Source organism: Hypomesus nipponensis, chromosome 23 (genome assembly GCF_054491055.1).
Source record: "Hypomesus nipponensis isolate SF chromosome 23, ASM5449105v1, whole genome shotgun sequence".
Lineage (NCBI taxonomy): Eukaryota > Metazoa > Chordata > Actinopteri > Osmeriformes > Osmeridae > Hypomesus > Hypomesus nipponensis.
This window is the reverse complement of record NC_140383.1, coordinates 7,435,001-7,460,296: the sequence shown is the minus strand read 5'-3', so window position 1 is coordinate 7,460,296 and position 25,296 is coordinate 7,435,001. Positions and strand designations below refer to the sequence as shown.

Here is a 25,296-nt window from a genome sequence, read left to right as displayed (position 1 = left end):
ACACACTCATAGTATAACACACACTCATAGAATAACACAGAAGTACGCATGTAATATCTTCTACTTTACACTTACACACTTGTTCCACCATAAAGAAAATGGATCACATTCTCCTCAGCCGTGGCTACCATGTTCCTGTTTCCGTAACTGCTTGATGAGCCTCAGAGGAGTTGGGGGAGAGTTGTATAGAGTTTGAGAGAGAGAGAGACAGAAAGAGTGAAAGACAGACAGATGAAGAGAAAGTGAGTAAAAGAGAATGACGGAAAGATGGAAAAAAGGGAGAGAAAGAGATAGAGAGAAAGAGACAAAAGAACAAAAGAGAGAGAAAGAAGGCAAAAGCAGGAGATTTGGCTCAATGAGTGAGAGGCCACACAGAGAAAGAAAGAAAGAAAGAAAGAAAGAAAGAAAGAAAGAAAGAAAGAAAGAAAGAAAGAAAGAAAGAAAGAAAGAAAGAAAGAAAGAAAGAAAGAAAGAAAGAAAGAAAGAAAGAAAGAAAGAAAGGAGGAGAATGCAGACGAAAGAGATAATCAATCGGTGTCCTTCCACTGTCAGGCGGTTGGGGTATTTGGAGGAGAGGATGACGAGAGGGGGAAGGGAGGGAGAGAGGAGGAGGCTGATGGATGGAGGGCGGGCAGTAGTGTCTCCCCAGGGACTGGCTGGGTGGATGGCCCAGCACGGACACACGTGCTGCATGATGACACATAATAGGCCACTGACACCAAGCAACACACTGTCCTGTAGCGTCGGCCGCAACACAGCACCGTCACCCAGACACACTCCAAATCCATCTTCTCAAGACTGCCAGGAACTGCATGGCGGGCTGCCTCACACCCGAGCTGGGACTTAGAGGTTGAGGGTAGACTGACCCCTGGTAGCAGCAGAGACCGCTGGACTCCCGAGATCTTTAGGACCCAGTCATGAACAAGCCCCTCCATGTTAAACACTGAATTAATTTCAACGTCAGACCCAAAATTCCATGGAGAGAACTCCACAGGTCTAGAAGTTCCAGGTCTGTCTTTGAGGAGTGCAGGAGAGAGAATGAGGGAGGCCTGGAAATCTTCGTGAGCTGGATGAAAAAACGTGGCCCCGGTGACTCAAGATTACCAGTCAAACCACGGTAATCCTCTCTCTGTGAGGAGAGCTGAGACTTTGAGGAGGAAAAATGTCAAGTGGGTCTCATCAGTGTTGCGTTTGCTCTGTTTACTGGAATGAACTAAGAGTGCTGACTGAATTTGCAATTCTGACAATAATGGACTAAAGAGAGAGAAGGAAAAAAAGAGTTCAGGCAGGTATTGCTGAAAGACAGGCACAGAGACAATAAGACAAATATTAAGATTAAAAAGAGAAAGAGAGAACTCTGACTAACGTGTCGCCCAACAGCAGGTCACTGTGGTGTGAAGTCCGTGGGGCACTCCGAGCGCCCAACACCATCGAACCACACACTTCCTGGTTCACCCTCTAATGGAGAAGTAACAGACCTGACTCCATTACGACCACAGCCTGAACAGGCCTGTTCCTACTGGAGCATACCACTACCTGGAGGGAGTAGGGGGGAGAGCTCATTAAACACCAGAGCTCAACTCATACATCTAACCACATGTCTATGAAATAATGAATTGTTAGAACAATTTTGAATGTCATAAACTAACCATGTCTATGTTGTACAGGATATTGTGTGCCTGCGGATGAACATAAAGAGTACCTTCTGTGAAGTTAACGTTGACTCGATGACTGGGAAACCAGTGACTCAACAGTATCGTTTCAAAAGTATTTCCCCCACGGCACAAATGAACACAGCTCTTACCGTAGATGTGTCCACTGTGTCCTGATGTCTAAATGACTTGGCAGTCAGTAGGATGTCCCCTTTTCTGCTCTTTCAGACACACACACAACACACACACACACACTCTGACACATGAGCGTTCCTCGGCAAAGTTACTGGCAGAGCTCTTCTTTAGAAAGGCTGACGGGCTCTGTCGTGAGGTTCCTGTAGCCCTCACAGTCCCAGAGGACACGAGACGGTCGAGGTGAACCCCAGTGTGAGCCTCCATCCCACTGGGAATCTCCTCATCTCTCCGTGAGTGAATGTCTCCACCGAGTGTCTCCACCGCATGACCCTCCTGGAAGGAGGTCTTGAACACCCTCCAGAGTGTGTGACACACCAGCCAGTGAACAGGGTGGATGTGAGTCTGGCCGATCCATCTGCGAGGTAGCTGAGCTGGGCAAGAGCTGGATGAACATGACCTTAAATAGCCAACACGCTGGTGACAGTTTCACAGTTGTTCCTGAACATTGTGCATGTACGTGTGTATATGTGTGTGTGAGAGTAAGTGTGTGGGTGATCATGGGTTATCTAGGTTTTTCTTTCATATTCTGTTACTTGGCGGTATTTATTTTGTGTAGATTTATGTTATTTTATGAGAGATCAATCAGCCCCCGACATAACAGTTGTACTAGCTTGCCCCCTATTGGTGATATTCCACTACAAATGGACTACAATGTACACATAAAGAACAAATTCTGAGCTGTTAAAAAGAAACTTGTGTAACAAAAATGTAATCCTCAAAATCTGCTTGTGTTGACAAGCAGTGTTACAGGCGGCCCCCAGAGTAGCACTGACTTTTTCAGAGTGCTTACCCTTGAGGCATCAGGTGACAATCTTTCTGTTTCTCATTGTGCTATAACAAAGGTCATTCTGTCTTAAACCAAAAGCTCACCACATGTCCTGATTTCCCCTCTTAGTGTCCCCTCCCTCTTCCGCCCACAAACCTTCATGGTGATGGGTAGCCATAGTGAGAAACAAAGCATGTGTCAGCCTTGGCCCACTCTACTGTCACTTTCTTTTCACACCTGTGGTCCTTGTTATTGTCTGTGTGTGTGCGTGTGTGTGTGTGTGTGTGTGTAGGTGTCTGTCTGTCTGTCTGTGTGTGGTGTGTTTTTGAATGGAATTCAGGCTATGTCTCCCCTTTCTCATTTTTGTCAGTTATGAAAGCTTTCATTTAACAAGACCTTGAATCCTTTCAATAGCTTTCCCTTACAATATTGTTCTCTTTTTCTGTCTCTCTTACTCGCATGCACACACAGCTCCCAAGCACCGCAGAGTACAAGAAAGTATCTTGGTTCTCGTCTGCACCTGTCTGTTGGTGAAAGCTTTCATTATGGATGTGCTTCCCATTCATCCTGTGTGAGTTGCACACCTTTGTGAGTAAGAGAAAAAGATATTCAAGCAATTCTTTTTTATCAGCAATTGCAGAAATAAGTATAGATCGTATTTAACGAGTTGAAAGAAAGAAATGTACCCCTTTCTCAAGTCCCTGTCCTTGGTACTTTGTGTTGACCAACAGCCCCCTCTCCTGCCTTCTTTGTGAAATGAAAATGACAGTAACACAATGATTCATTTTCAAGACGACGTCCACACAATTACAAAATGTAATTTAATTACAGTAAAAAGAGCACAGAGAGGTAGATTCATTAACACCATCTCAGTACCCAAAAATGAATTTATTTTTCTCTGCACATTTTCTCATCCAGACAGGGTAAAGGGCATTATGAAAATTATCAACTGAACTCAAGATGAAAAGGAAATGTAAGCTTGCAATCTACATGGTGGTACTATGTAAGTATGTATCATAGGTAACGGTTCATTTTAGATAATCAATTTGTTAAGAAAAACAGTATATGTTAAATCCAACACTGAAAGATGAGCAAGCTTGTCCAGTAGCATTTATTTCCAGATCACAATGGATTCTTCAAGTTATGCTGACAGCTGAGTAGATTACACAATCCCCATCCTGTGGAATAAGAAAAGAACGATATAACGACGTAACAAAATTAATATTTTTTCCGCACATGAATCTCACATCAACAAGTTCCCAGATCAGTTTTACTTTACCCCACTCGTTTCACAATTCCCATTTTGCTCTGTATAAAGGGAAAAGGTGCACATGTTTATCATAAAAAACAAACAGATGTTTGAGAGTTTACCCTGACCCATTGGACTTTTTAAATTATCAACTCACCTCTAGGCTTTAGTCCACTTAAAGAGATGCAAGAGTAATGGATGTCCATGTTGTTCTCTCCCTCTGTTGGACTCCTATGACTGTCTGGAACTACATTCACACACAAGATCTGGTTATCTTCACTAGATCTCTTTCTGACCCTGTCCACATCTCCCCCCACACACTGCAGGTGCCGCCAACGCAGAGTTACATCCAGAATGTTCCAGAGGTGGATCACCATGGATACGTCTGTACTGTTAGGGTGGGTGTCAACCTGCCCCACCTCTCATATGCTAAGGTCTGGAGTTTCTGTACGGTCTCAACTTGCGGGCTCTCACACCCCATTCAAGATGTGGTCTGATTGGTTGGTGTTGTGTATAAGGGGAATTGTAATGCATTGTTCTGTGGATTCCTCCTCTCCTGAGACCTTCTCCTCAGTTGTCCCTTGTCCTACTGTCCTACTCCTTGCTCACCTCTTTCTTCTCTCTGATTTACAATGATCATGATAGAATAGGTAAGATTTAAAGCTTTGATTTTGTAACATGTTTGCCTTATAATTGATTTCATTCATTTGCAATGTTATTAAATGCATATTTTATTTTAACCTTACTTTGACCCTTCTTGCTCTGATCCAACCCATAGAGTCAAAAAACTGGAATTATAATTGTATTGGCATTATTTGATTAATGCTAATACTCTGTTCAGTTTCCCATCTTCCTTTAAACCATAGGGAATTAGTTTGGGTTGTTTGGCCAATATTGAACACCCTACAGTACTGTACCCAGTGTCTGTATAGATCACCTTTGTCTGGAGGGTTGTTTGTGACGTTACCGTAGACTGGGTCATCCTGATCAGTCAGAGAAGGTGACGCTACAACTTTTAAATGAGGAAAAGCACAAGGAGATTGAATCCCAATACATTACAGTGATATTGCTAAGTGCATTATGTACCAGCTGAGAATAAAACCATACTACACACTGTTCATCACAGGCCTTGAAGCTGTCTCTCTGTTTCTGGCTTTTCTGTAGTAGAACAGCAAAGCCACAGTCAGGATCCCAGTGAAGAGCAGCACAGAGCAGGCCACAATCATCCAAAGGTGAAAGCAGTTTGCTTCACCACCTATGAGACAGACAGACATGGAGGATTTCAGTCGAATGGTGTCACAGATTGAAATTGTGATTTCATTTAAGGGCTGAAGCCTAATTTTTAAGACGGCGTCTAGATAGAAGAAGACTATCCCCAAGAGATGGAGGAGAGCTTCTATATCTAGTCATTTCTAGTTTTGCAGGAGTAATTAGGTTTTATATGTTGAGTGAACTGTGTAATAATTATTTGGATTACTTCAATAGAAAGAAAAAATCTTCATTATTCCTACCTGCATTTGGGCTGAATGTAACAGGAGTAGAGATCTTCTCATAGCTGTCTGTGAGGTTCAGGGGTACTCTGGCTCTGAGCAGGCCCTGAGAGAAGACCACACACTCCCAGAACAGCTGGTCTCTATGGAGGCTGGGCAGGGTCACACTGAGCAGCCTGCTGTCTGTCAGGACTTCCTGTCGGATCATCAGCACCCCACTGCCCTCCCTCCTCAGCCAGGCCAGGGTCACTGGGACATCGCTCAGCTCTGACAGCTCACAGGTGAGGACCACTTTCTGGTCCCCACCCTCACCACCAGAGGGCGCAACAGAAACTGGTGGAGAAAAGATCATGACTCCATCTCATTCTTAGAAATGAACAATAAAATAATGAACAATATGTATGATATGTATGTACAATTACATGAATATACACTAAAACAAAAAAATGTAGATTTAATATTATTGGTAATCATGTATAGTGATAGTACTGTAGTGTACATGGACTTACCTTGAATAGTAATGAGTTTCACTAAGACACGCTCAGAACTGAAGACACGCTCAGATCTGAAGACACGCTCAGGACGATCAAATATGCATCTGTATTCTCCACCATCTTCAAATATCAGTGGTGAGATACGCATGGGGTAGTCAACACCCCTGAAGGCAGGTGATGAGAACCGGTCTCGCTGTAACCCATCAGATGAGGCGCGTCTGGATGAGGTCAGAACAACTTCTGTTGGTTGAGAAGATGAGGTCCTGGTCCATTTGGATTGACTGTATTCAGATTTACTCCTGCAACTCAGATCCACCTCACTACTGTTGCTGCTCTCTCGGTATAAAGTCACCTGAGTCTTAAGTGTGTCTGAGAACAAAAAGAAACATGAAAAATGTAAAAATGTCCAAGTATTGAGTATTATGACATAACATATACGTCATTATTCTTATATACATCAGTTTGTTTTAAGTTGAAGGTTAACATTAGACACTAAATTATACGTACATTAAATCAATGCCAAAACCGACAGCGCTTGATCATTTGAAAATCAAATCATTTACTTGTCGTGAAGTCATGACTAGTAGACTTATTAGTAGCACCTTTTTCAAAAAAGATTTTTACAGTTAAAATGCAACAGCACATGTAGGCACACATCAGTTACAATGTTCTTTAATCATTTTCAATTCTGTACATACATGTTTTTATGCTCAGCAAAAATCCTGCTCCAAATACCCATGTTCCATTGAGTCGGACTACACAGTTGTATGTCTTTATGCTTTGCTGGTCAACACTGTGGATGATGACGTAGGCTGTGTTGTTGTAGAACAATGTGGTGTTAGAAGAGAGGTTGTCCTCTGCCTCCCACTGCAGTGTGGCTGCCTCAGGAATATAAGGCAACTTACAGCTCAAACTGACATCAGAGCCCAGGTCCGCCTCTGTTAAACGTAGGGGTATAACTTGAAATAGAAAAAAATTGCAATACTCAGTGATTTCGTAAACCAAATTATACACGTAAACAATCCCAATGACAAAACAAATTTGACTCTTGTGAAATTGCATACATATGTGTAGTTTTGACCACAAAAAAGAAATCTGAACCTCTAACAGAGTAACTGGTCAACTTACATTCAACAGCAAACACCTCAAATCTTACCAATGGGAGTACATTTGGTTGAGTTTGGGTGAACAAAAACACTCCTGCAACAGAAAAGTGGGGCTCCATGGATAGATCTTGTCTGTCTCCTTGGGAAAACAGATTCTGACTATTAAAATAAGTCCATTTGTTCCTACTGATTGTGACAATTAACTGGGATTGTCTTCCATCATGTGGGGTCCACAACCACTGGTACTTTGTCTCACTGCTCAGTGGGGGAGATGGGAGAGATACTTTTTCATCACCACCAGCTATGAAGAAGACCTGCTTTGTTGACACTATGAGGAGACAAAATGTCTATTATACATGACTATGAGTAGACAGAGTCTGTACTATATTCTCCCTGTATATTCTTTGGTGAGCACGCCAAACACAACAGTTTAGTCACTCTTTCTGTGCACGACTGACCAGAGATTAGTACCATACTTCTTCTGAATGAAGGGTGTTCCAAAGATGTGTCATAATGTCTCTGGTAAAACTGACCTCTCACCTTCTGAAGACACAATGTGTATGTATCTGGATAGCCACATCAGGATCCACAACACCAGCATACTCAGGATATGTACATCTTTCACCATGTTAACAAACAGACTGTCCATGTCCAGTTACCATGTCTTTACCCTGTTCAGTTTTTTGTCTGATATCCATAAAGTACATACCGGAAAAGGACTTGGTAAAAGAGGAAGGTAAGAATTGTCGTTATGATGTAAGTTTTTAAAAAAGCAGAAGAAAAAGAGCAATGATGAGCGATGATGTCTACTTCTCTGCTACATTTGTACATTAATCGTTCTCATATTGTAGGCCTACAAGGAATGTCACTTCACACTGGAGTCTAGTATGAAGTAACACTGTCGATAGTAACTAGACAGTGGTGGCCACAAGCCTGGGAAGTGTAGGATCAGCACAGCATCAAAGGACAGCCAGGTAGATGGACAGGATCTTAGGAGACCGATGTCCACTTGGCAACTAGGTCCAAGTAGGATTAGAGAATGTGAAGGGACAAATAACACTTACAGTAACAGTGAGGGTGAGGTCCCCATCAGTTAAGTGTGAACTAGTGCAGCAGTTCACTCATAACACTGACTAAAATAAAGATTGTTGATGTAGCTCTAAACAAGAAATAAGTCTGTTCCAGAGCTCTGTATAAGAATACCCTGTCACCCTATTGTTTTCAGCTTTCAAAACACAGTAACTCACCACAACACTCATGCAACATCTCAACAACTGCTACCCACAGTAACACACACTGCATGTAGGCTTTTCGACCACCAGAGGGTGATTGAGAAACTGGTGGAGAAATAATCTCTTAAAAAATAACAAATGAAAGAAAATGTATGCTCTTAATTATGAAAATATATGGGGGTCCACAGATGTGGAGTGTCTTCAATAAGTTCTCTCGATATGGCAGAGGTATTTTTAGGTCTACATTATATGCAAAATAAGATTACCTCAGTCAAGTCTTTAGTGCTTAACATATAGTGCCCCATATGCTAGCTGTGGACCTGGGCTGTGGGACAGGCCAGAACTCCCGCCTGCTAACCACAAAACCACAGCTAAAATTCTCAAATATAGCTCTGCTTCCTGTAACGGATTAGACTGGAACAGAAGTTCAATGTGGTTTTGACGCACAAGCCTATTTCCAGTCTAAGGTTGTGTCCCTGGTGTATGTTGTGTGCGTGCCCTGTGTCTTCAGTTCAAGAAGTCCCTGTTGCCTTACACCAGTACCAGGGTGGCTGTGGCCGATAGTAAACTGCAGGACCTCTACGCTGCTATTCCCTTTCCAGAGAAAGAGAGGTAAACCTAATCTAGCCACACTCATACTGCCCCTTGTGGCAGAAATAGGGACGTGTGGTTTACGAAGTAGATGATTAAAAGGTACAGGGCCCCACAGATCTAATCTCTTCTCCTCTTCCCCATTAGGGTTGATTGTGTACAGGTGAGCCAGCCCATCTCAGTGAGGGCCCTGGTGGGCTTTCTGGAGTCCTTCTCCATGTACCAGGCGTTAAGCAGGGGCTGCCAGTTATAGTATAATCGGTCTGCAGTACCTGAATTACTGTCAACCCTTTACAATACACATCAAAACTATTTGATTGATGAGTATTTAATTTCTATTATTACATAATTTTAAATATTTCTGAAAGCATTTTTACTGAAGTTTTTTGTATCCATTCGCATAGGACTTTGCATGTGTGCCCTATCCTCAACTCCAATTCAATCAATCTTCAAAACTAGTATAGAATGTGGATTCTACATCATAACATTTGAGGACAAAAGGTTTAGCTAACAGGTTTACAATATTGTTATCTTTTTCTTTCTCTCTTACTCGCATGCACACACAGCTCCCAAGCACCGCAGAGTACGAGAAATAATCTTGGTTCTCGTCTGGACCTGTCTGTTGATGAAAGCTTTCATTATGGATGTGCTTCCCATTCATCCTGTGTGAGTTACATACCTTTGTGAGTAAGAGAAAAATGTATTTGAGCAATTCTTTTTTTATCAGCAATTGCAGCAATAAGCAGAGATGGTATTTAGCGAGTTAAAAGAAATGTACCCCTTTCTCAATTCCCTGTCCTTGGTACTTTGTGTTGACCAATAGCCCCCTCTCCTGCCTTCTTTGTGAAATGAAAATTAACACAAGACGTTTTCTATGCAATTTCAAAATTACATTTAATTTAAAAAGACCACAGAGAAGATAGATTAATTAACACCATCTCAGTAACCAAAAATGAATTTCTATTTTCTCTGCACATTTTCTCATCCAGACAGGGCAAAGAGTATTATGAAAATTATCAACTGAACTCAAGATGAAAAGAAAAAGGAAGCTTGCAATGTACATGGTAGTACTATGTAAGTTTGTAGCATAGGTAACTATTCATTTTAGATAATCAATTCCTTTAGAAATACACGTTTAACGTATGTTAAATCCAGTACTGAAAGAGAAGCAAGCTTGTCCAGTAGCATTTCTTGCCAGATCACAATGGATTCTTCAACTTATGCTGACAGTTGAGTAATACCTTCACCATCCTGTTGAGTAAGAAAAAAGAACGACATAACAATATGAAGAAAGAAAATTCCCCACATGAATCTCACATCTGCGAGTTCTAAGTATTTTTACATTACCCCACTTGTTTAAACAATTCCCACTTTGCTCTGTATAAAGGAAAAAGGTTTTTTTAAATCAACAACTCACCTCTAGGCTTTAGTCCACTTAAAGAGATGCAAGAGTAATGGATGTCCATGTTGTTCTCTCCCTCTGTTGAACTCCTATGACTGTCTGGAACTACATTCACACACCAGATCTGGTTATCCTCACTAGATTTCTACCTGACCCTGTCCACATCTCCCCCCACACACTGCAGGTGCCGCCAACGCAGAGCTACATCCAGAATGTTCCAGAGGTGGATCACCATGTCGGTACTGTCCTCAGTGTCTGTATAGATCACCTTGGTCAGGAGGGTTGTTTGTGACGTTGACGTAGACTGGCTTATCCTGACCAGTCAGAGGGGGTGACGCTCCAACTTTCAAACAAGAGGAAAAGCACACAGAGATTGAATCCCAATACATTACAGTGATATTACTAAGTGCATTATGTACCAGCTGAGAATAAAACCATACTGCACACTGTTCAGCACAGGCCTTGAAGCTGTCTCTCTGTTTCTGGCTCCCATGCAGAAGTTTAGCAGAACCCCAGTCAGGATCCCAGTGAAGAGCAGCACAGAGCAGGCCACAATTCTCCCAAGGTGAAAGGGTTTTACTTTGTCACCAAGCAGATAGACAGACATGGAGGAATACGGTAGCACAATCGAATGGTGTCGCAGATTGAAAGTTTGATTTGTTTTAAGGGTTGAAGAGAGAAGTGATGGAGGAGAGCTTTCATATAGTCATTTCCTAGTTTTGCAGGAGTTGGTTTTCTATGTTGAGTGAACTGTGTAATAATTATTCGGCTTGACTTATATTTACATTTAGTCATTTAGCAGACGCTCTCATCCAGAGCGATTTACAGTAAGTACAGGGACATTCCCGCGAGGCAAGTAGGGTGAAGTGCCTTGCCCAAGGACACAACGTCATTTGGCACGGCTGAAACGAACCGGCAACTGAATAGAAAGAAAAAATCTTCATTATTCCTACCTGCATTCGGGCTGAATGTAACAGGAGTAGAGATCTTCTCATAGCTGTCTGTGAGGTTCAGGGGTACTCTGGCTCTGAGCAGGCCCTGAGAGAAGACCACACACTCCCAGAACAGCTGGTCTCTATGGAGGCTGGGCAGGGTCACACTGAGCAGCCTGCTGTCTGTCAGGACTTCCTGTCGGATCATCAGCACCCCACTACCCTCCCTCCTCAGCCAGGCCAGGGTCACTGGGACATCGCTCAGCTCTGACAGCTCACAGGTGAGGACCACTGTCTCACCCTCACCACCAGAGGGCGCAACAGAAACTGGTGGAGAAAAGATCATGACTCCATCTCATTCTTAGAAATGAACAATAAAATTAATATCTGTGGATTTAATATTATTGGTAATCATGTGTAGTGATAGTCATGTGTAGTGATAGTACTGTAGTGTACATGGACTTACCTTGAATAGTAATGAGTTTCACTAAAACACGCTCAGAACTGAAGACACGCTCAGGACGATCAAATATGCATCTGTTTTCTCCACCATCTTCAAATATCAGTGGTGAGATACGCATGGGGTACTCAACACCCCTGAAGGCAGGTGATGAGAACCGGTCTCGCTGTAACCCATCAGATGAGGCGCGTCTGGATGAGGTCAGAACAACTTCTGTTAGTTGAGAAGATGAGATCCTGGTCCATTTGGCTCGACGATATTTAGATATACTCCTGCAACTCAGATCCACCTCACTACTGTTGCTGCTCTCTCGGTATAAAGTCACCTGAGTCTCAAATGTGTCTGAGAACAAAAAGAAACATGAACAAAAATGTAAATGGTAGTCCAAGTATTGATTAATAAGACAAAGCAAAACATTTAACAAAGTCATTATTCCATCAGTTTGTTTTAAGTTGAAGTTAACATTATACATTCAATTCTAAGTACATGAAATCAATGCCAAAACCGACAGTGCTTGATCATCAAATCATTTACTTTGTGAAGTCACTAATCAACAGGCACCATTTTCAAACAGGACATTGATAGTTAAAATGCAACAGCACACATCAGTTACAATGTTCTTTAAACATTCACCTAATTTAGGAATATTTACTTTGCATGTGATTGTATCATTAGTAATAAATCATTCAATACTGTACACACATGCTTTTATGTCCAGCAAAAATCCTGCTCCAAATACCCGTGTTCCGTTGAGTCGAACTACACAGTCGTATTGCTTTTTGTTTTGATGGTCAACACTGTGGATGATGACGTAGGCTGTGTGGTTGTAGAACAATGTGGTGTTAGAAGAGAAGCTGTCCTCGGCCTCCCACTGTAGTGTGGCTACCTCAGGGTTATGAGGCAACTCACAGCTCAAACTGACATAAGAACCCAGATCCCAATCTCGGAAACGTAGCGGTGTAACTTGAAATGGAAACAAATGGCAACACTCAGTGATTTCGTAAACCAAATTGTACACGTAAACAATCCCAATGACAAAACAAATTTGAAACATGTGAAACTGCATACATAAGTGTAGTTTTGACCACAAAAAAAGAAATCTGAACCTATAACAGAGTAACTGGTCAACTTACATTCAACAGCAAACACCTCAAATCTTGCCAATGGGAGTACATTTGGTTGAGTTTGGGTGAACAAAAACACTCCTGCAACAGAAAAGTGGGGCTCCATGGATAGATCCTGTCTGTCTCCTTGGGAAAACAGATTCTGACTATTTAAATAAGTCCATTTGTTCCTACTGATTGTGACAATTAACTGGGATTGTCTTCCATCATGTGGGGTCCACAACCACTGGTACTTTGTCTCACTGCTCAGTGGGGGAGATGGGAGAGATACTTTTTCATCACCACCAGCTATGAAGAAGACCTGCTTTGTTGACGCTATGAGGAGACTAAATGTATATTATGATTGTGAGTAGACAAAGAGTCTGTACTATATTCTCCCTGTATATTCTTTGGTTGTCACACCCTGCTCTGTTTCACCTGTTGGTTTGTCTCCACCCCTCACCGGGTGTTCCCTATTGTTGTCTGTATTTAACCTCTGTTCTCTGTTCTGTCAGTTACCAGATTGTCTTGTGCTTCACAGTCGGTTCCAGAATTCCAGATCATTTTTCTCATCCTAGTTTATTCTGTCTTCTCGGTTTTGATCGTTGCCAGTTTAGTCTCCAGACCACGGACCTGCCTGCCACCAGTGTACCCCTGCCATTCGGCCCCAATACGACCTCCGACCCCCCACGCCCAACGAGCCTGCCTTCCTCAGTGTACCTCTGCCTTGCTACTCTGTTGCCAACCCTTGCTTGCCTTGGACTATGAGATCGCTTTGTGAATAAAGTGTTCTACTGCAAACTACCCCGCTTTGTGAATAAAGTGTTCAACTGCAAACTACCCCGCTTCCTGTCCGCATTTGGGTCCACTATCCTGCCTTGTGTCATTGGTGAGCACGCCAAACACAACAGTTCAGAGCACAACTGACCAGAGGTTTCTAAATGAAGGGTGTTCCAAAGATGTCCAAAGATAATGTCTGTAGTAAAACTGACAACTCACCTTCTGAAGACACAATGTGTATGTATCTGGATAGGCACATTAGGATCCACAACACCAGCGTACTCAGGAAATGTACATCTTTCACCATGTTAACAAACAGACTGTCCATGTCCAGTTACCATGTCTTTACCCTGTTAGGTTTTTTGTCTGATATCCATAAAGTACATACCAGAAAAGGACTTAAGCAATTCTAAGTAAAAGATATGATGCAAGTAAAAAAAAGAGGAAGAAAAACAGCAGTGATGTTTACTTCTCTGCCACATCTGTACATAAATTGTTGTCATATTGTAGGTCTACAAGGAACGTCACAATAGAGTCTAGTATGAAGTGACACTGCCACAGGCCTGGGAAGTCAAGGATCAGCACAGCATCACAGCCAGGTAGATGGACAGGAAGGGACTAGAAACTGTGTGGCCTATCTTAGGAGACCGATGTACCCTTGGCAACTAGGCCCAAGTAGGATTAAAGAATGTGAAAGGACAAATAACAGTTACAGTAACAGAGGGTGAGTTCCTCACCACTTAAGTGTGAATTAGTGCAGCAGTTCACTCATAACATTGACTAAAATAACGATTTTTGATGTAGCTCTAAACAAGAAACAAGTCGGTTCCAGAGGAGGAAAGCTCTATATAACATGTCCTGTACCCCAGTTGTTTTCAACTTTCAGCACACTGTAACTCACCACAACACTCATGCAACGTACGTAAACATCATCAAACTGCTACCCACTGTAACTAACACTGTATTTAGGATCCTAGGCCACCAGAGGGTGATGGAGAAACTGGTGGAGAAATAATCTTTTGAAAATAACAATGAAAGAAAAATATATGCACTTAAATATATGCAGGTATGAGATCATGTAGGCTACATACATATGGGCATGTTTAAGATTTCCCTCGGGGGTTCACAGATGTGGAGTGTGAATAAGTTGTCTAGATATTAAGAGCCACACTATTGCCTTCACAAAAACAACTATTGAAGCAAATATGTTTTCTTAAATAGAATTAGATATGTCCGGGAGAATAATGATTATTTGACATTGACCCCCTTGTATACCTTCAGCGACATAATTGTAGCCTATATTTTCGATGTGCACTTTGTTCTTTTGGATATAGAGAATATATAGGCTAATGCTAATCATCACTCAACCCAAGCCTTTGTCCGCAACTGATTTTATATCTTACTTATTATAAACAAATCAGGATTTTGTTTACGAACGTAGGCATAACTGTGCTTCGGGGAATCAGGAGTTAAACGTGACGTATTTTGCACATTTCGGAGGCTGAGTAGCGGTCCTCTCCACGTAAGTACATTTTGTTTGAGAATGCGTTTCATCGTCTGTCTTTTCTTGTTATCCCTCAAATTGCTTTCTTGTTTTACTGTCAACGTGTATCCTGTTTAAGCTAACATGTATTTGGCTGGTTTGGTTGGTCGATGTACTAAAAGTCCCTTCTTTTGGGCAGACAGAGTTTTCGACGTAGAGTTTTTTTTTTTGCATTAGGATCAAGTGTGTGTGCGTGTGTGTGCGAAAGCATGTGTGTGTGCGTATGTGTGAAAGTGTTTGTTCATGCTAGTTTAGTGGGAGTGATAATGGGAGTGGCCTATCGCAAAAAGGCTTAAAACTTCCAAATTGATTCACAGACATGCATATTTTGTGGATAGCTTGGTTACGAGCTAAAGTACCATTTTAAAGTTTATAATTACGTGATGCCTAGAGGAGTGTAAAATCTTTAGGTGTGTTACAAACTCACCTGTTGGTCAATCAGTTTCTCGGTTCACCAACACAAGACCCTTGCTAGAAGAGGACTGAGTAGGCTACCATGTCCTTCCTGCTGTTTGAGGGGAGACACCATGCCTCCATCTACCAGAAGTACCGGATCGCACCCCCGCAGGAGGTCACAGACATTGTCCTAAACTACCTGAACCAGAAGGTGAGGCTTGTGTAGGTTGAGAGTGGGTTTATTGCGCTATAACACATTCTGGAGAGGCAGTGTCTGCAGAGGGATTTTAAGGTCTGCATTATATGCTAAATAAGATTGCCTGAGTCAAGTCTTTAGTGCTCTACACACTCAGCATTTATGTAAGACTGTGACTGTTGACTCCTCAGAAAGGACAGCCACATGTGCTAGCTGTGGACCTGGGCTGTGGGACAGGCCAGAACTCCCGCCTGCTAGCACCTCACTTCCAGGAAGTAGTGGGAATTGATGTCAGCGAATCACAGTTGGACGAAGCCAGGGCAGTGTCAGGGTACTCCAATATCACCTACAGGTGAGTTTATGCCCGTGTGAAGTGTGAACACAGTGAAACAGCAGTTTGCAGAGACCAACGGTCAATGTTCACCTAGCCATGTGCAGTTAATATGTAATATAATTGACATGTCTGTGAAATATCTCAGGTTCAATGCCTCTGAGCCTGACTTAAAGAATGTCACTGTTGGCTAGCCAACCACTCTGTGACTAAGATAACAAGAAAGATATCAATGATTACAGATAACAACAGGCTCATAAGCCTCTTTAGTGACTACTTAATAGTGTTAGTCCCTGGTTTTAAAGCAGTCTACTTCTACTTCACTCATAGGAAGGGTACCGCTGAGGAGCTCCCGTTTCCGGAGAGTTCCGTGGACCTACTTACTGCCGCCTCTGCGGCCCATTGGTTTGACCAGTCCCGGTTCCTGGTGGAAGCAGCTCGGGTCCTGAAGCCAGGTGGGTGTATGGCTCTACTCGGCTACACTGACAGCTTCAGCCTCCGTTATGGCTCCTGTGAAGACAGACTCAACCTTATCCATGCAGAGGTATTTATTTATATTGTATTGTATAGTTTAGTTTAATTCTAATTCCACTTAGTATTGATAGTTATGCACCCTTAGTATAGTTAGTCCTCATATTTAAGTTTTAGATTCCTATATGTTTAATGTTTGCACCTTCCTGCCAAAGTAAATTCCTTGTATGTGCAAACTTTCATGGCAAATAAAACCCATTCTGATTTTGACACGTAAATTTCATTGCCACCAAAAATCAGCTAGAAATGCAACTGTAGATTACTCTCCTTTTTTTAACCACAAAACCACAGCTAAAATTCCCAAATATAGCTCTGCTTCCTGTAACGGATTAGACTGGAACAGAAGTTCAATGTGGTTTTGACGCACAAGCCTATTTCCAGTCTAAGGTTGTTTCCCTGGTGTATGTTGTGTGCGTGCCCTGTGTCTTCAGTTCAAGAAGTCCCTGTTGCCTTACACCAGTACCAGGGTGGCTGTGGCCGATAGTAAACTGCAGGACCTCTACGCTGCTATTCCCTTTCCAGAGAAAGAGAGGTAAACCCAATCTAGCCACACTCATACTGCCCCTTGTGGCTAAGCACAATCGGGACGTGTGGTTTACAAAGTAGATGAATAAAAGGTACAGGGCCCCACAGATTTAATCTTTTCTCCTCTTCCCCATTAGAGTTGATTGTGTACAGGTGAGCCAGCCCATCTCAGTGAGGGCCCTGGTGGGCTTTCTGGAGTCCTTCTCCATGTACCAGGCCTACAGCAGGGCAGACCCACAGGCTGCCAGCTCACTGCGGCTCGACACACAGAACAGGTGATATGAGCTGGCAAAACAACGATGACCCTAATCCAATTGAACCTTTTACATGAGTAGTGTTAGTAGGCACTACCTGAAGCCATGATGTTATTTTATAGAAACTACAGAGCTGATTGAAGGGGCTTCCTAGTGTGAGAGTATGCATATGCACTATACATACCTGAAAGTTTGTGCGGAAAGTAGTCCAGAAGTTAATCAGTAACTTAATAAATTAACTGCTATTGTTGTAGGTTCCTGGAAGAAATGGGCGTCACTTCACCAGACACTGAGATGGAGATACACCTGCGATATTTCTGTGTCCTGGCATCCAAACCCAAATGAACATTCCCAACAGATAGTCTTTGTTGCCATCACCTAATAAACTACCACACCTTATTCATAACTAGTAAATACGGCAGTCCTAAAGCTTCTTGCTTTTGTGTAGTACCCTCTCTGTTTTTTAATAAATATATTGTCTTGTTTTGATGAATAAGGCTAACGATTTTAAGTTTGTGTGAACTTTTTGGCATGGTTTGGTAAGAACTCATCTGTATTCATAAAATATTATTTCCACCTCACTAGACCACAATTAAGTCCCTCCCCCTCTATCTCTACAAGTCGTCTGATCGGTTGTGACAGACCCTTTGTCCCTACATTGCCCCTGATGACACTAGCTCTGCTTCAGCTTCTTAAAGGGACAGCCCACTTTGCTCCACTATCATACTTGGTCAGTTTTGTCTGAAGTAGTCTAAACAAATCATTGTTTGATGTTGGCGCCAGTTGGTCAGTGCTTATTATTATATTGTGCATTGAATCGGAGCTATCCTCTTTCCATTGAAGTTTTGTGCTAGTTGGTTGAGGTAAAACGTGTTTTAGTACAATCAGCCCGCTGTACCTATAATTACTGTCAACCCTTCACAATACACTTTAATTTAACGTCTCTATTACATCAAAACTATTTGATTGATAACATATTAAATCGATGATCGATTTAATTTCTATCATTACATCATTTTTGAAAAGATTTTTGCTTAGGTTTTTTTGTATCCATTTTTATAGGACTGTGCATGTGTGCCATATCTTCAACTCTAATTCAATTGATATTCAAAACTAGAATAGAATGTGGATTCCACAACATAACATTTGAGGACAAAAGGTTGAGCTAACAGGTCTCGCATGGAACTGTCCCTTTAAACCTCATCAGCAAACATGCCACACACCTCCACCCCCTTCTGAATGAAGAAAAAAAGGACACAGACCATGCATTGTTTTACGATAGCCCTTGGAAGGATAACCCTGGGAACGAAAAGCAGGGTTCACTTGTTGAAGTATAAGCAGTTAAGCAAACCAGTCCGAAATTCTGTCTAGGAGGAGTTGAAGCACCATGGCTCACCGTCTGTTTGAGGAGAAGGAGCATGCTGCCTCCTACTGGAAATATCGAGTTTCTCCTTCAGCTCAGCTCATAGACAAGGTGCTGGTCTTCCTTGAGAAGAAGGTAGGAACATTTAGTAGACACAAAACATTTTCCTTGTGTAGGAACTTTAATTTATAGCTGTCTTTAGTCTATTCCTAGGTTGCATTTCTTTCTTTAGAAGCTTGAAGTGTTGTCTGTTACAGAAAGGCCTTCCTTTTGAACTCGCGGTAGATGTTGGCTGTGGGTCTGGACAGGGAACTGTGCTGCTGGCCAATCACTTCTCAACAGTGGTGGGGACTGACATTAGCCCTGCCCAATTAGAGGTAGCCATGGAGCATGCCACTGCCCAGAACATCACCTACAGGTCAGTATTCAGATGTGGGTGTGGGTAACCATTTACATTTAGTCATTTAGCAGACGCTCCTATCCAGATCGACTTACAGTAAGTACAGGGACATTCCCCCTGAGGCAAGTAGGGTGACGTGTCTTGGCCAAGGACACAACTTCATTTTTGTACGGCCGGGTATCCAACCAGCAACCTTCCAATTACTATCCCAATTCTCTAACCGCTCTGCCCTCTTTCATGTGTGTGTGCAGACACTGTCCAGCTGAGAACCTGCCATTCGGGGACAGTTCTGCGGATCTGCTGACAGCCATGTCTGCTTTTCACTGGTTTGATCGACCACGCTTCCTACAGGAGGCCAACAGGGTCCTAAAGCCAAGAGGTTGTCTGGCCCTGATCAACTACACCATGGACATGGAACTGAGCCATGCAGACTGCTGCCCCAACTCTCTCAATGATGTCTGCAAAGAGGTAGGAACACAGAAACCACACAGAAGACATGTTCATGAATGTCAGATCTCTAATGGGATGTATCCCACCACCCCACCACTGGACTCTAGCAATGCGAGATTACCTAATGAATCCTGTCCCTGAATACTTCGACAGTTTTATGCAGCACTGCAGCCCTATCGTAATCCTCACCTTGGCCCAAGCTCTGTGGAGCTCTACAGACAGACCTTTGAGGCCCTTGCCTACACAGAGAAGGAATGGTAAAACAGCAAGATGATTATTATTGATGTAGAGTGGGGAAGCCTTTCTGAAGCCTAAGCGGCGAGCCAATAGACACATAGTACTTATTATACATATGTGCGGTGATGTAATATTTGTGTGTGTGTGTGCATGTGTGTGTACTGTAGGCAGGAGTGTGTGTGGGTTAGGAGGTCTGTGCCTGTGTCCAGCTACATAGGGATGGTGGAGTCGTTCTCCAGCTACCAGGCCCTGCTGCAGAAGGACCCAGAGGAGGCCAGGAGACTCTCCAGCCACATCACACACAGGTCAGAGTCACGTATAGCCCATTCATTTGCAATGTACAATCTCTCTCTTTCTCTCTCTCTCTCTCTCTCTCTCTCTCTCTCTCTCTCTCTCTCTCTCTCTCTCTCTCTCTCTCTCTCTCTCTATCTCTCTCTCTCTCTCTCTCTCTCTCTCTCTCTCTCTCTCTCTCTCTCTCTCTCTCTCTCTCTTACCCCTCTCTCTAATCTCTCCATCACTTTTCCTAGGTTGTTAACAGTAATGGGTGTGACTTCATCAGAAACAGAAGTGATAGTTGGGGTTCGGTATTTCTACCTACTTGCCTGCAAGCCTGGGCACCAAGCCTGACTCCAGTTCACCTGGGTCCTGCCGAGCAGCACTTACTGGATCTCTACAGGGGAACCTTTGTGTGCCCAGTCCTGATACAAAAATGATATAAAACAGAATACTGAATCTCTTCCGATATCTCATAGGCTGTTTTTCATCTAACACACACACACACACACACACATTGGGGTTGACTGAGCAGCTGCAAGCATTTCCTCTGTTGTTGTTTTCCACCCCATTTCACAAGTTGATTCCAGAGTAATGAGCCATGGTGTATTTTCAATAGCATGAAGAGGGCAGGGAGTTGAGCAGGATCCATGGTGCTTTCTCCTTGGTTCATTCCACTGGGCTGAAGTGAAGGGGAGAATGATGGCATAACCACAGTACAAGGCCAGACTGAGGAACGCTCCCCTCTTTTGACTTCTTGTTCCACTTCTTTGATCAATAATGTTCCATGGCTGCACAGCAATGCATGGTCATGCTAGAGTTACAAGATAAATGGACTTGCTTGGATTCTATGAAGCTCATCAAGGTGTGAAATGATCATGATGTGTTAATGATGGATCAGTAAAATAATTCAGAAATGTGATCAATATAACTGTATAGCATCTGACCAAGTATGACGCTTACATGATTCTCTGCAGTTTCACTGGGATATACAGTATGTTGGAAAAGACTGTTTAAAATAACCCATTGAACATTATCACAAAGCTTTAACACAGACAAAAGTCATATAGTGATGAATAATACAAAATCGATTGTGTTTTGAGTGTCGCTTGTGGAAAAGGGAGTTAATGCTGCAATGAACACTTGTATCCAATTAAGTGTCAATGGACAAGTGATGGATCACAAGTTTGGTCAAACTGTTGAGAGAGATCGGGTAACTAAATGACCTCATTTGTCACAGACAGAAGGATATTGATTTTGAGGGAAAAGTAAGGTTCCCAAGGTCTAAAGATTACTATATACCATTTGGACTGTTGATAAACTGTTCTTTTTAAAGCATATCCTAAATGCAGCCAAGAGTCGCTCCATTTCCATTTCCCATACCCCTATTTTGATGATGCTATAATGTTACCATTAGATGACCACTAGAGGTCAATGTGGAGGGAAATATTTTCTACAACAAATCATCTCAGTAAAATTAACTGCATTTGTTTTTCATTTTGTCACCTGTACAAACCATTCCTGATCCTCTTCCATTAACAAAGAATTATTAGTGAAAATACATACATAAGCCTCTGTGTTTGTAAACTGAACTTATAGGAAAAATAATACTAAATCAAGTATTTAGCCAGGCATCAAGCTTATCCAGACTTCAAGCTCATCTAGCACAGCACTGACATATTTCTAGGCTACTTTCCTCCTGGGGAAGCACTAGGCTGAGAGAACATTCCTCTAAAAGAATCTGGTGTAAAATACATAATTAATGATTAATTAATAATGACAATTCAATGAATGTTTACTGGCCTATTGTTTGCTACCCAAGGTGACAGTATACATTGCAGTGATCTCACATAAATTGAGTCAGTTCACCATGTGCTAGATAGTCTTGTCATAACTGAGATCATGTTTGTCTTATCATCTGGTTTCTATTGTATGAGTAGCTATGATGACAATAACAAACCACGGCATCTATAAGATGACATCGACTGCATCAGTGCAGTTCTCTTTTAAGATATGGATATAAAGTCACAAAAGCACTTGTCTATCTCTCTGTACTTCTGCCATTTAATAACATTATAGGATGCTCCTGATAGAATGAGTCATCCTTCTTACTGATCCAAGTTCTTTTGTACTTTGTGTGTTTGTTTGTGTGCGGGTTTTGGCACCCAGGTTTCTCTGTGAGAGGATTATTTGTCTGATGTAGTCTCAGGAGCTTGTCTGTACTGTGTGGGCATCACAGGAGACATGATTACTTCCATCTGTATAAACAGTCACAGAAAACATACAAAATCATGCTGTCCAAGAAAAGCATGCCTTTCCGTATCCCTCGAGTCATAACGATGGGTTTAGTGAAACACAACCATCCAAAAATGGTTTAACAAGTTGGTTCCACACCAGCAGAAGATAAACAACTGTCCAAAGTCAGTCTCAAGGGTCTCAAGTTTCCGCTCTGCCAGTTTTAGTCTCCCCTCTCGTGTGCTGGAGTATGTGCCTCCCTGTGTGTAGACTCCACAGTGTGTCTTACATTTAGTTTTTTGTTTTCATTTTGCAGACACTCTTATCCAGAGGAACTTACAGTCTTGTGCTGGATACCTTGTCAGTTGGGGGTCTAAGAGAGGCCAGACTGTAGAAGTGAAGAATTTCACACTTCAGATACTGTACATTGTCTGCGTCATCATCCTTTGTGTTTATAATCACTGGGGATTCAGAGTCAGTATAATGCAAAACATGTATAAAAATTGTTAGGATTACATTTGACTACTGGCCTGAATGGTATAGATTATATAGAGTGGGAAGTTGCGCCCTAGCCAGTGGTAAACAAACGTTGTCAGCAGAGCTGTGAATAACTGCAGATTCAAGTTGTGTTTCTTCTATCAAGCTTTTTCCATAACAACCCTTTAAATTAATTTACACCTTTTGATTTTAAAACAATTAACCAAGAAACAACGTTAATAATATGTTTGTACTTTTTTCAATGACTTAATGACTTGAACAATGACTTAAACAAAATGTATAATATTGTCTGACTCAAGTATATCACGGAACCGTAGTGACTTTTCGACCTGTCTAACCGGACGTAAATAACGAACGGGACAATTGCTGCACTTCCGCCTTAAACACCGGAGCGGAGTTTTGACAGCTGACTTGCAGCTTGTTTACATTTCAATATAAATTATTATTAGAGTGTATGAGCAATATTAATTGCTATCTGAAGTGTTCAGCTGAAGCTGCAGTAGCAGCCAGAGCCTTGCATACGAGTGTTGTTGATTATGGTGTAAGACGGAGCGCTTTCTCTGAGACAGCAGGTAAGGCTAACTTGCTAGCTTTCGTAGCTAGGTAGCTAGTTGATTTGCTATATTCAAGCACATCTCAACGAAACCGCTCTTTCTATCTTACATCAAGTAACTCACCAGCCTTCTAACTTAAAAATCTAGGCACAATTGCCTGGTAGTGTGTAGTCATGGCAAATAGCATGTTTAAAACTAAATTGTAGGAACCACTTTTCCATCTTGATAAAGCTACCTACTAGTAAGTAATAATAGCAAACTGTTATATCCCTTGACTGACGGTGTGTAGAAAGCTGCTACTCTAGCTAACTAACGTAACCTTGAAGCTCTAAGACTTCAACACTTGGAATAGAATGATCACTGACTTGTCTATTTTACTAATTTACTTGCTTGGAAATATATACCTACTTAAGTCGGTCTGTAAGTCAGTCTTGTCTACAGTCTACAGCGTTCACAGTGTGGGTCTGTCAGCCCTGCCTGCAATGCTGAAGCTGACCCCCCCATTGGCAGGCTGGTAATCCGACAGGCTGGCAGGCCGGCCGTGACAGCTGAAGCGAGGAGGGGGGCCACTGATATCTGACACTTCTAGTTTTACCCTCTTCACTTAACACAGACCTCTAGGGTCTTACAACATCCTAGAGGGCTATGCCGGTTCAGTTATGAATACCTGACTTTGAGCGGTGTGACAACAAGCCGGTCTCCAGGGTAATCCAGTTTACCCCATGTTGAAACAATTTTCTTCCATTGCATCATAACAAAAATGTGTAAAGGGAAAAAAATAAACCTTTAAGAAAGTGATGGAGAACATTTTTTTTTAACTGCTGAGTCATGCCCAAAGTAGTGCTGTTTTTTTTGGGGGACTGAGATGTCTAGCCAAACATAGAAAGCATAATGAGGTTTTTGAGCAGTGACACTTGCTACAGCTCTCTCTCTCTCTCTCTCTCTCTCTCTCTCTCTCTCTCTCTCTCTCTCTCTCTCTCTCTCTCTCGTCCCTGAGTCATGCAGCCAGTGATGACTTAAGCTACAATACTAGAACTGGTGATTCACTAATAGTTTGGTAAACAGAGCTCTGTAAAATGATATACTTTCTTTCCATCTCAATACATGTAAACTGGACATTGCAAGTATTTCCAATAGCTTAATGTCAAGCCCTCAGAGCTCATATACTGTAGGATACGATAAGTAACATGTCAAACAGTCATTGTTATAGTTAAGCTTTGCCTGTCAGCTGTACTTTAAAGTGTTGTTGGACTAAAGTGTGTGTGTGTGTATGTGCAGGAGAGAACGCACGGGGCAGCCATGCTGACTTTAGCCAGTAAGCTGAAGAGGGATGACAGTGGAAAACCAGGCCGCTCTCCTGGGGGGCCCTCTGACTCCTCCCACAGGATCTCAGTCAGGGATCGACTGCTCACCAAAGGTACTGACCAGCCTCCCTCCGTCCCCTCCGTCCCCTCACTCACACCCTTCATACCATCATCACACTGGTATGGCTTTACGTGTCTTTTCTGTGACACTATGGTATTTATGTGTAGATAGCTTTTACAATTTGGAAATGTCGTCATATCATCAATGATATCATCAATTAAATAGGCCTCCGAACAGAGTCAAAAATAACTAAGCCTAACTGTAAAGTGGAAATTGTCTCCAAAAGCCGGACCAAAATAAAGTATAAGTTGGCATATAAATCTCTAAAAAGATAAATGAATTAGGGGAACAAATGGGTACTATTTTAGTCCCTGGCAATATAAACATCTACATGGCTTTTAAAGTCATGTCTCACTCCCAGTTTAAAGTCATGTCTCTCTCCCAGTTTAAAGTCATGTCTCTCTCCCAGTTTAAAGTCGTGTCTCTCTCCCGTTTTAAAGTCGTGTCTCTCTCCCAGTTTAAAGTCATGTCTCTCTCCCAGTTTAAAGTCATGTCTCTCTCCCAGTTTAAAGTCATGTCTCTCTCCCAGTTTTAAGTCATGTCTCTCTCCCAGTTTTAAGTCGTGTTGCTCTCCTGGTTTTCCAGCTCTGATAGCTGTCTCTTTCTGTCTTGCTCTTTTACTTTCGTCTTGCC

The 25,296-nt window shown here is 42.2% G+C and overlaps 4 protein-coding genes and 1 long non-coding RNA gene across 10 annotated transcripts in view; 3 read left to right on the top strand and 2 right to left on the bottom strand.

The window, feature by feature from the left end:
- Positions 1-3,486: 3,486 nt before the first annotated feature.
- On the bottom strand, positions 3,487-11,893 carry LOC146234039 (uncharacterized). Of its 4 annotated transcripts, XM_084689340.1 has the most exons (11): positions 7,493-7,629; positions 6,975-7,280; positions 6,545-6,805; positions 6,354-6,448; positions 5,862-6,215; positions 5,374-5,685; positions 4,977-5,117; positions 4,800-4,874; positions 4,020-4,109; positions 3,893-3,921; positions 3,487-3,791 (listed from the first exon to the last, which is right to left on the bottom strand). In XM_084689340.1, the coding sequence occupies exons 5-11, from the start codon at positions 5,992-5,994 to the stop codon at positions 3,750-3,752; spliced, it is 822 nt and encodes a 273-aa protein (XP_084545466.1). In that variant the 5' UTR covers positions 5,995-6,215; positions 6,354-6,448; positions 6,545-6,805; positions 6,975-7,280; positions 7,493-7,629; the 3' UTR covers positions 3,487-3,749. The 4 variants fall into 4 exon arrangements, with proteins under 4 accessions (XP_084545466.1, XP_084545464.1, XP_084545465.1 ...); XM_084689338.1 differs by lacking the exon at positions 6,354-6,448; XM_084689339.1 differs by lacking the exon at positions 6,354-6,448 and having other exon boundaries at positions 6,545-7,280; positions 7,486-7,604.
- Positions 9,720-11,073, bottom strand: LOC146234040 (uncharacterized). Its single transcript, XR_014741765.1, has 3 exons — positions 10,446-11,073; positions 10,193-10,282; positions 9,720-10,026 (listed from the first exon to the last, which is right to left on the bottom strand). It is a non-coding gene; the product is annotated as an uncharacterized LOC146234040 (long non-coding RNA).
- Positions 11,894-14,873: 2,980 nt separating the features above from the next.
- Positions 14,874-17,739, top strand: LOC146234038 (putative methyltransferase DDB_G0268948). 2 transcript variants are annotated; one of them, XM_084689076.1, is made up of 7 exons: positions 14,874-14,974; positions 15,438-15,602; positions 15,779-15,939; positions 16,249-16,462; positions 16,881-16,981; positions 17,112-17,249; positions 17,483-17,739. In XM_084689076.1, exons 2-7 carry the CDS (start codon positions 15,492-15,494, stop codon positions 17,571-17,573), a joined length of 816 nt encoding a protein of 271 aa, XP_084545202.1. In that variant the 5' UTR covers positions 14,874-14,974; positions 15,438-15,491; the 3' UTR covers positions 17,574-17,739. The 2 variants fall into 2 exon arrangements, with proteins under 2 accessions (XP_084545202.1, XP_084545201.1); XM_084689075.1 differs by lacking the exon at positions 14,874-14,974 and having other exon boundaries at positions 15,058-15,602.
- A 740-nt stretch (positions 17,740-18,479) lies between these two features.
- Positions 18,480-20,414, top strand: LOC146234037 (putative methyltransferase DDB_G0268948). Its single transcript, XM_084688885.1, has 6 exons — positions 18,480-18,726; positions 18,849-19,009; positions 19,243-19,459; positions 19,595-19,698; positions 19,846-19,983; positions 20,206-20,414. The coding sequence occupies exons 1-6, from the start codon at positions 18,616-18,618 to the stop codon at positions 20,303-20,305; spliced, it is 831 nt and encodes a 276-aa protein (XP_084545011.1). The 5' UTR covers positions 18,480-18,615; the 3' UTR covers positions 20,306-20,414.
- A 2,641-nt stretch (positions 20,415-23,055) lies between these two features.
- The window catches only part of ube2f (ubiquitin-conjugating enzyme E2F (putative)), a 26,616-nt gene continuing 24,375 nt past the window's right edge, over positions 23,056-25,296 (top strand). For both annotated transcript variants that reach the window (XM_084688887.1, XM_084688886.1), the window contains exons 1-2: positions 23,056-23,256; positions 24,517-24,655. In XM_084688887.1, coding sequence (XP_084545013.1) covers positions 24,538-24,655 — 118 coding nt within the window. In that variant the 5' untranslated portion in view covers positions 23,056-23,256; positions 24,517-24,537. The remainder of the gene's footprint in view (positions 23,257-24,516; positions 24,656-25,296) is intronic.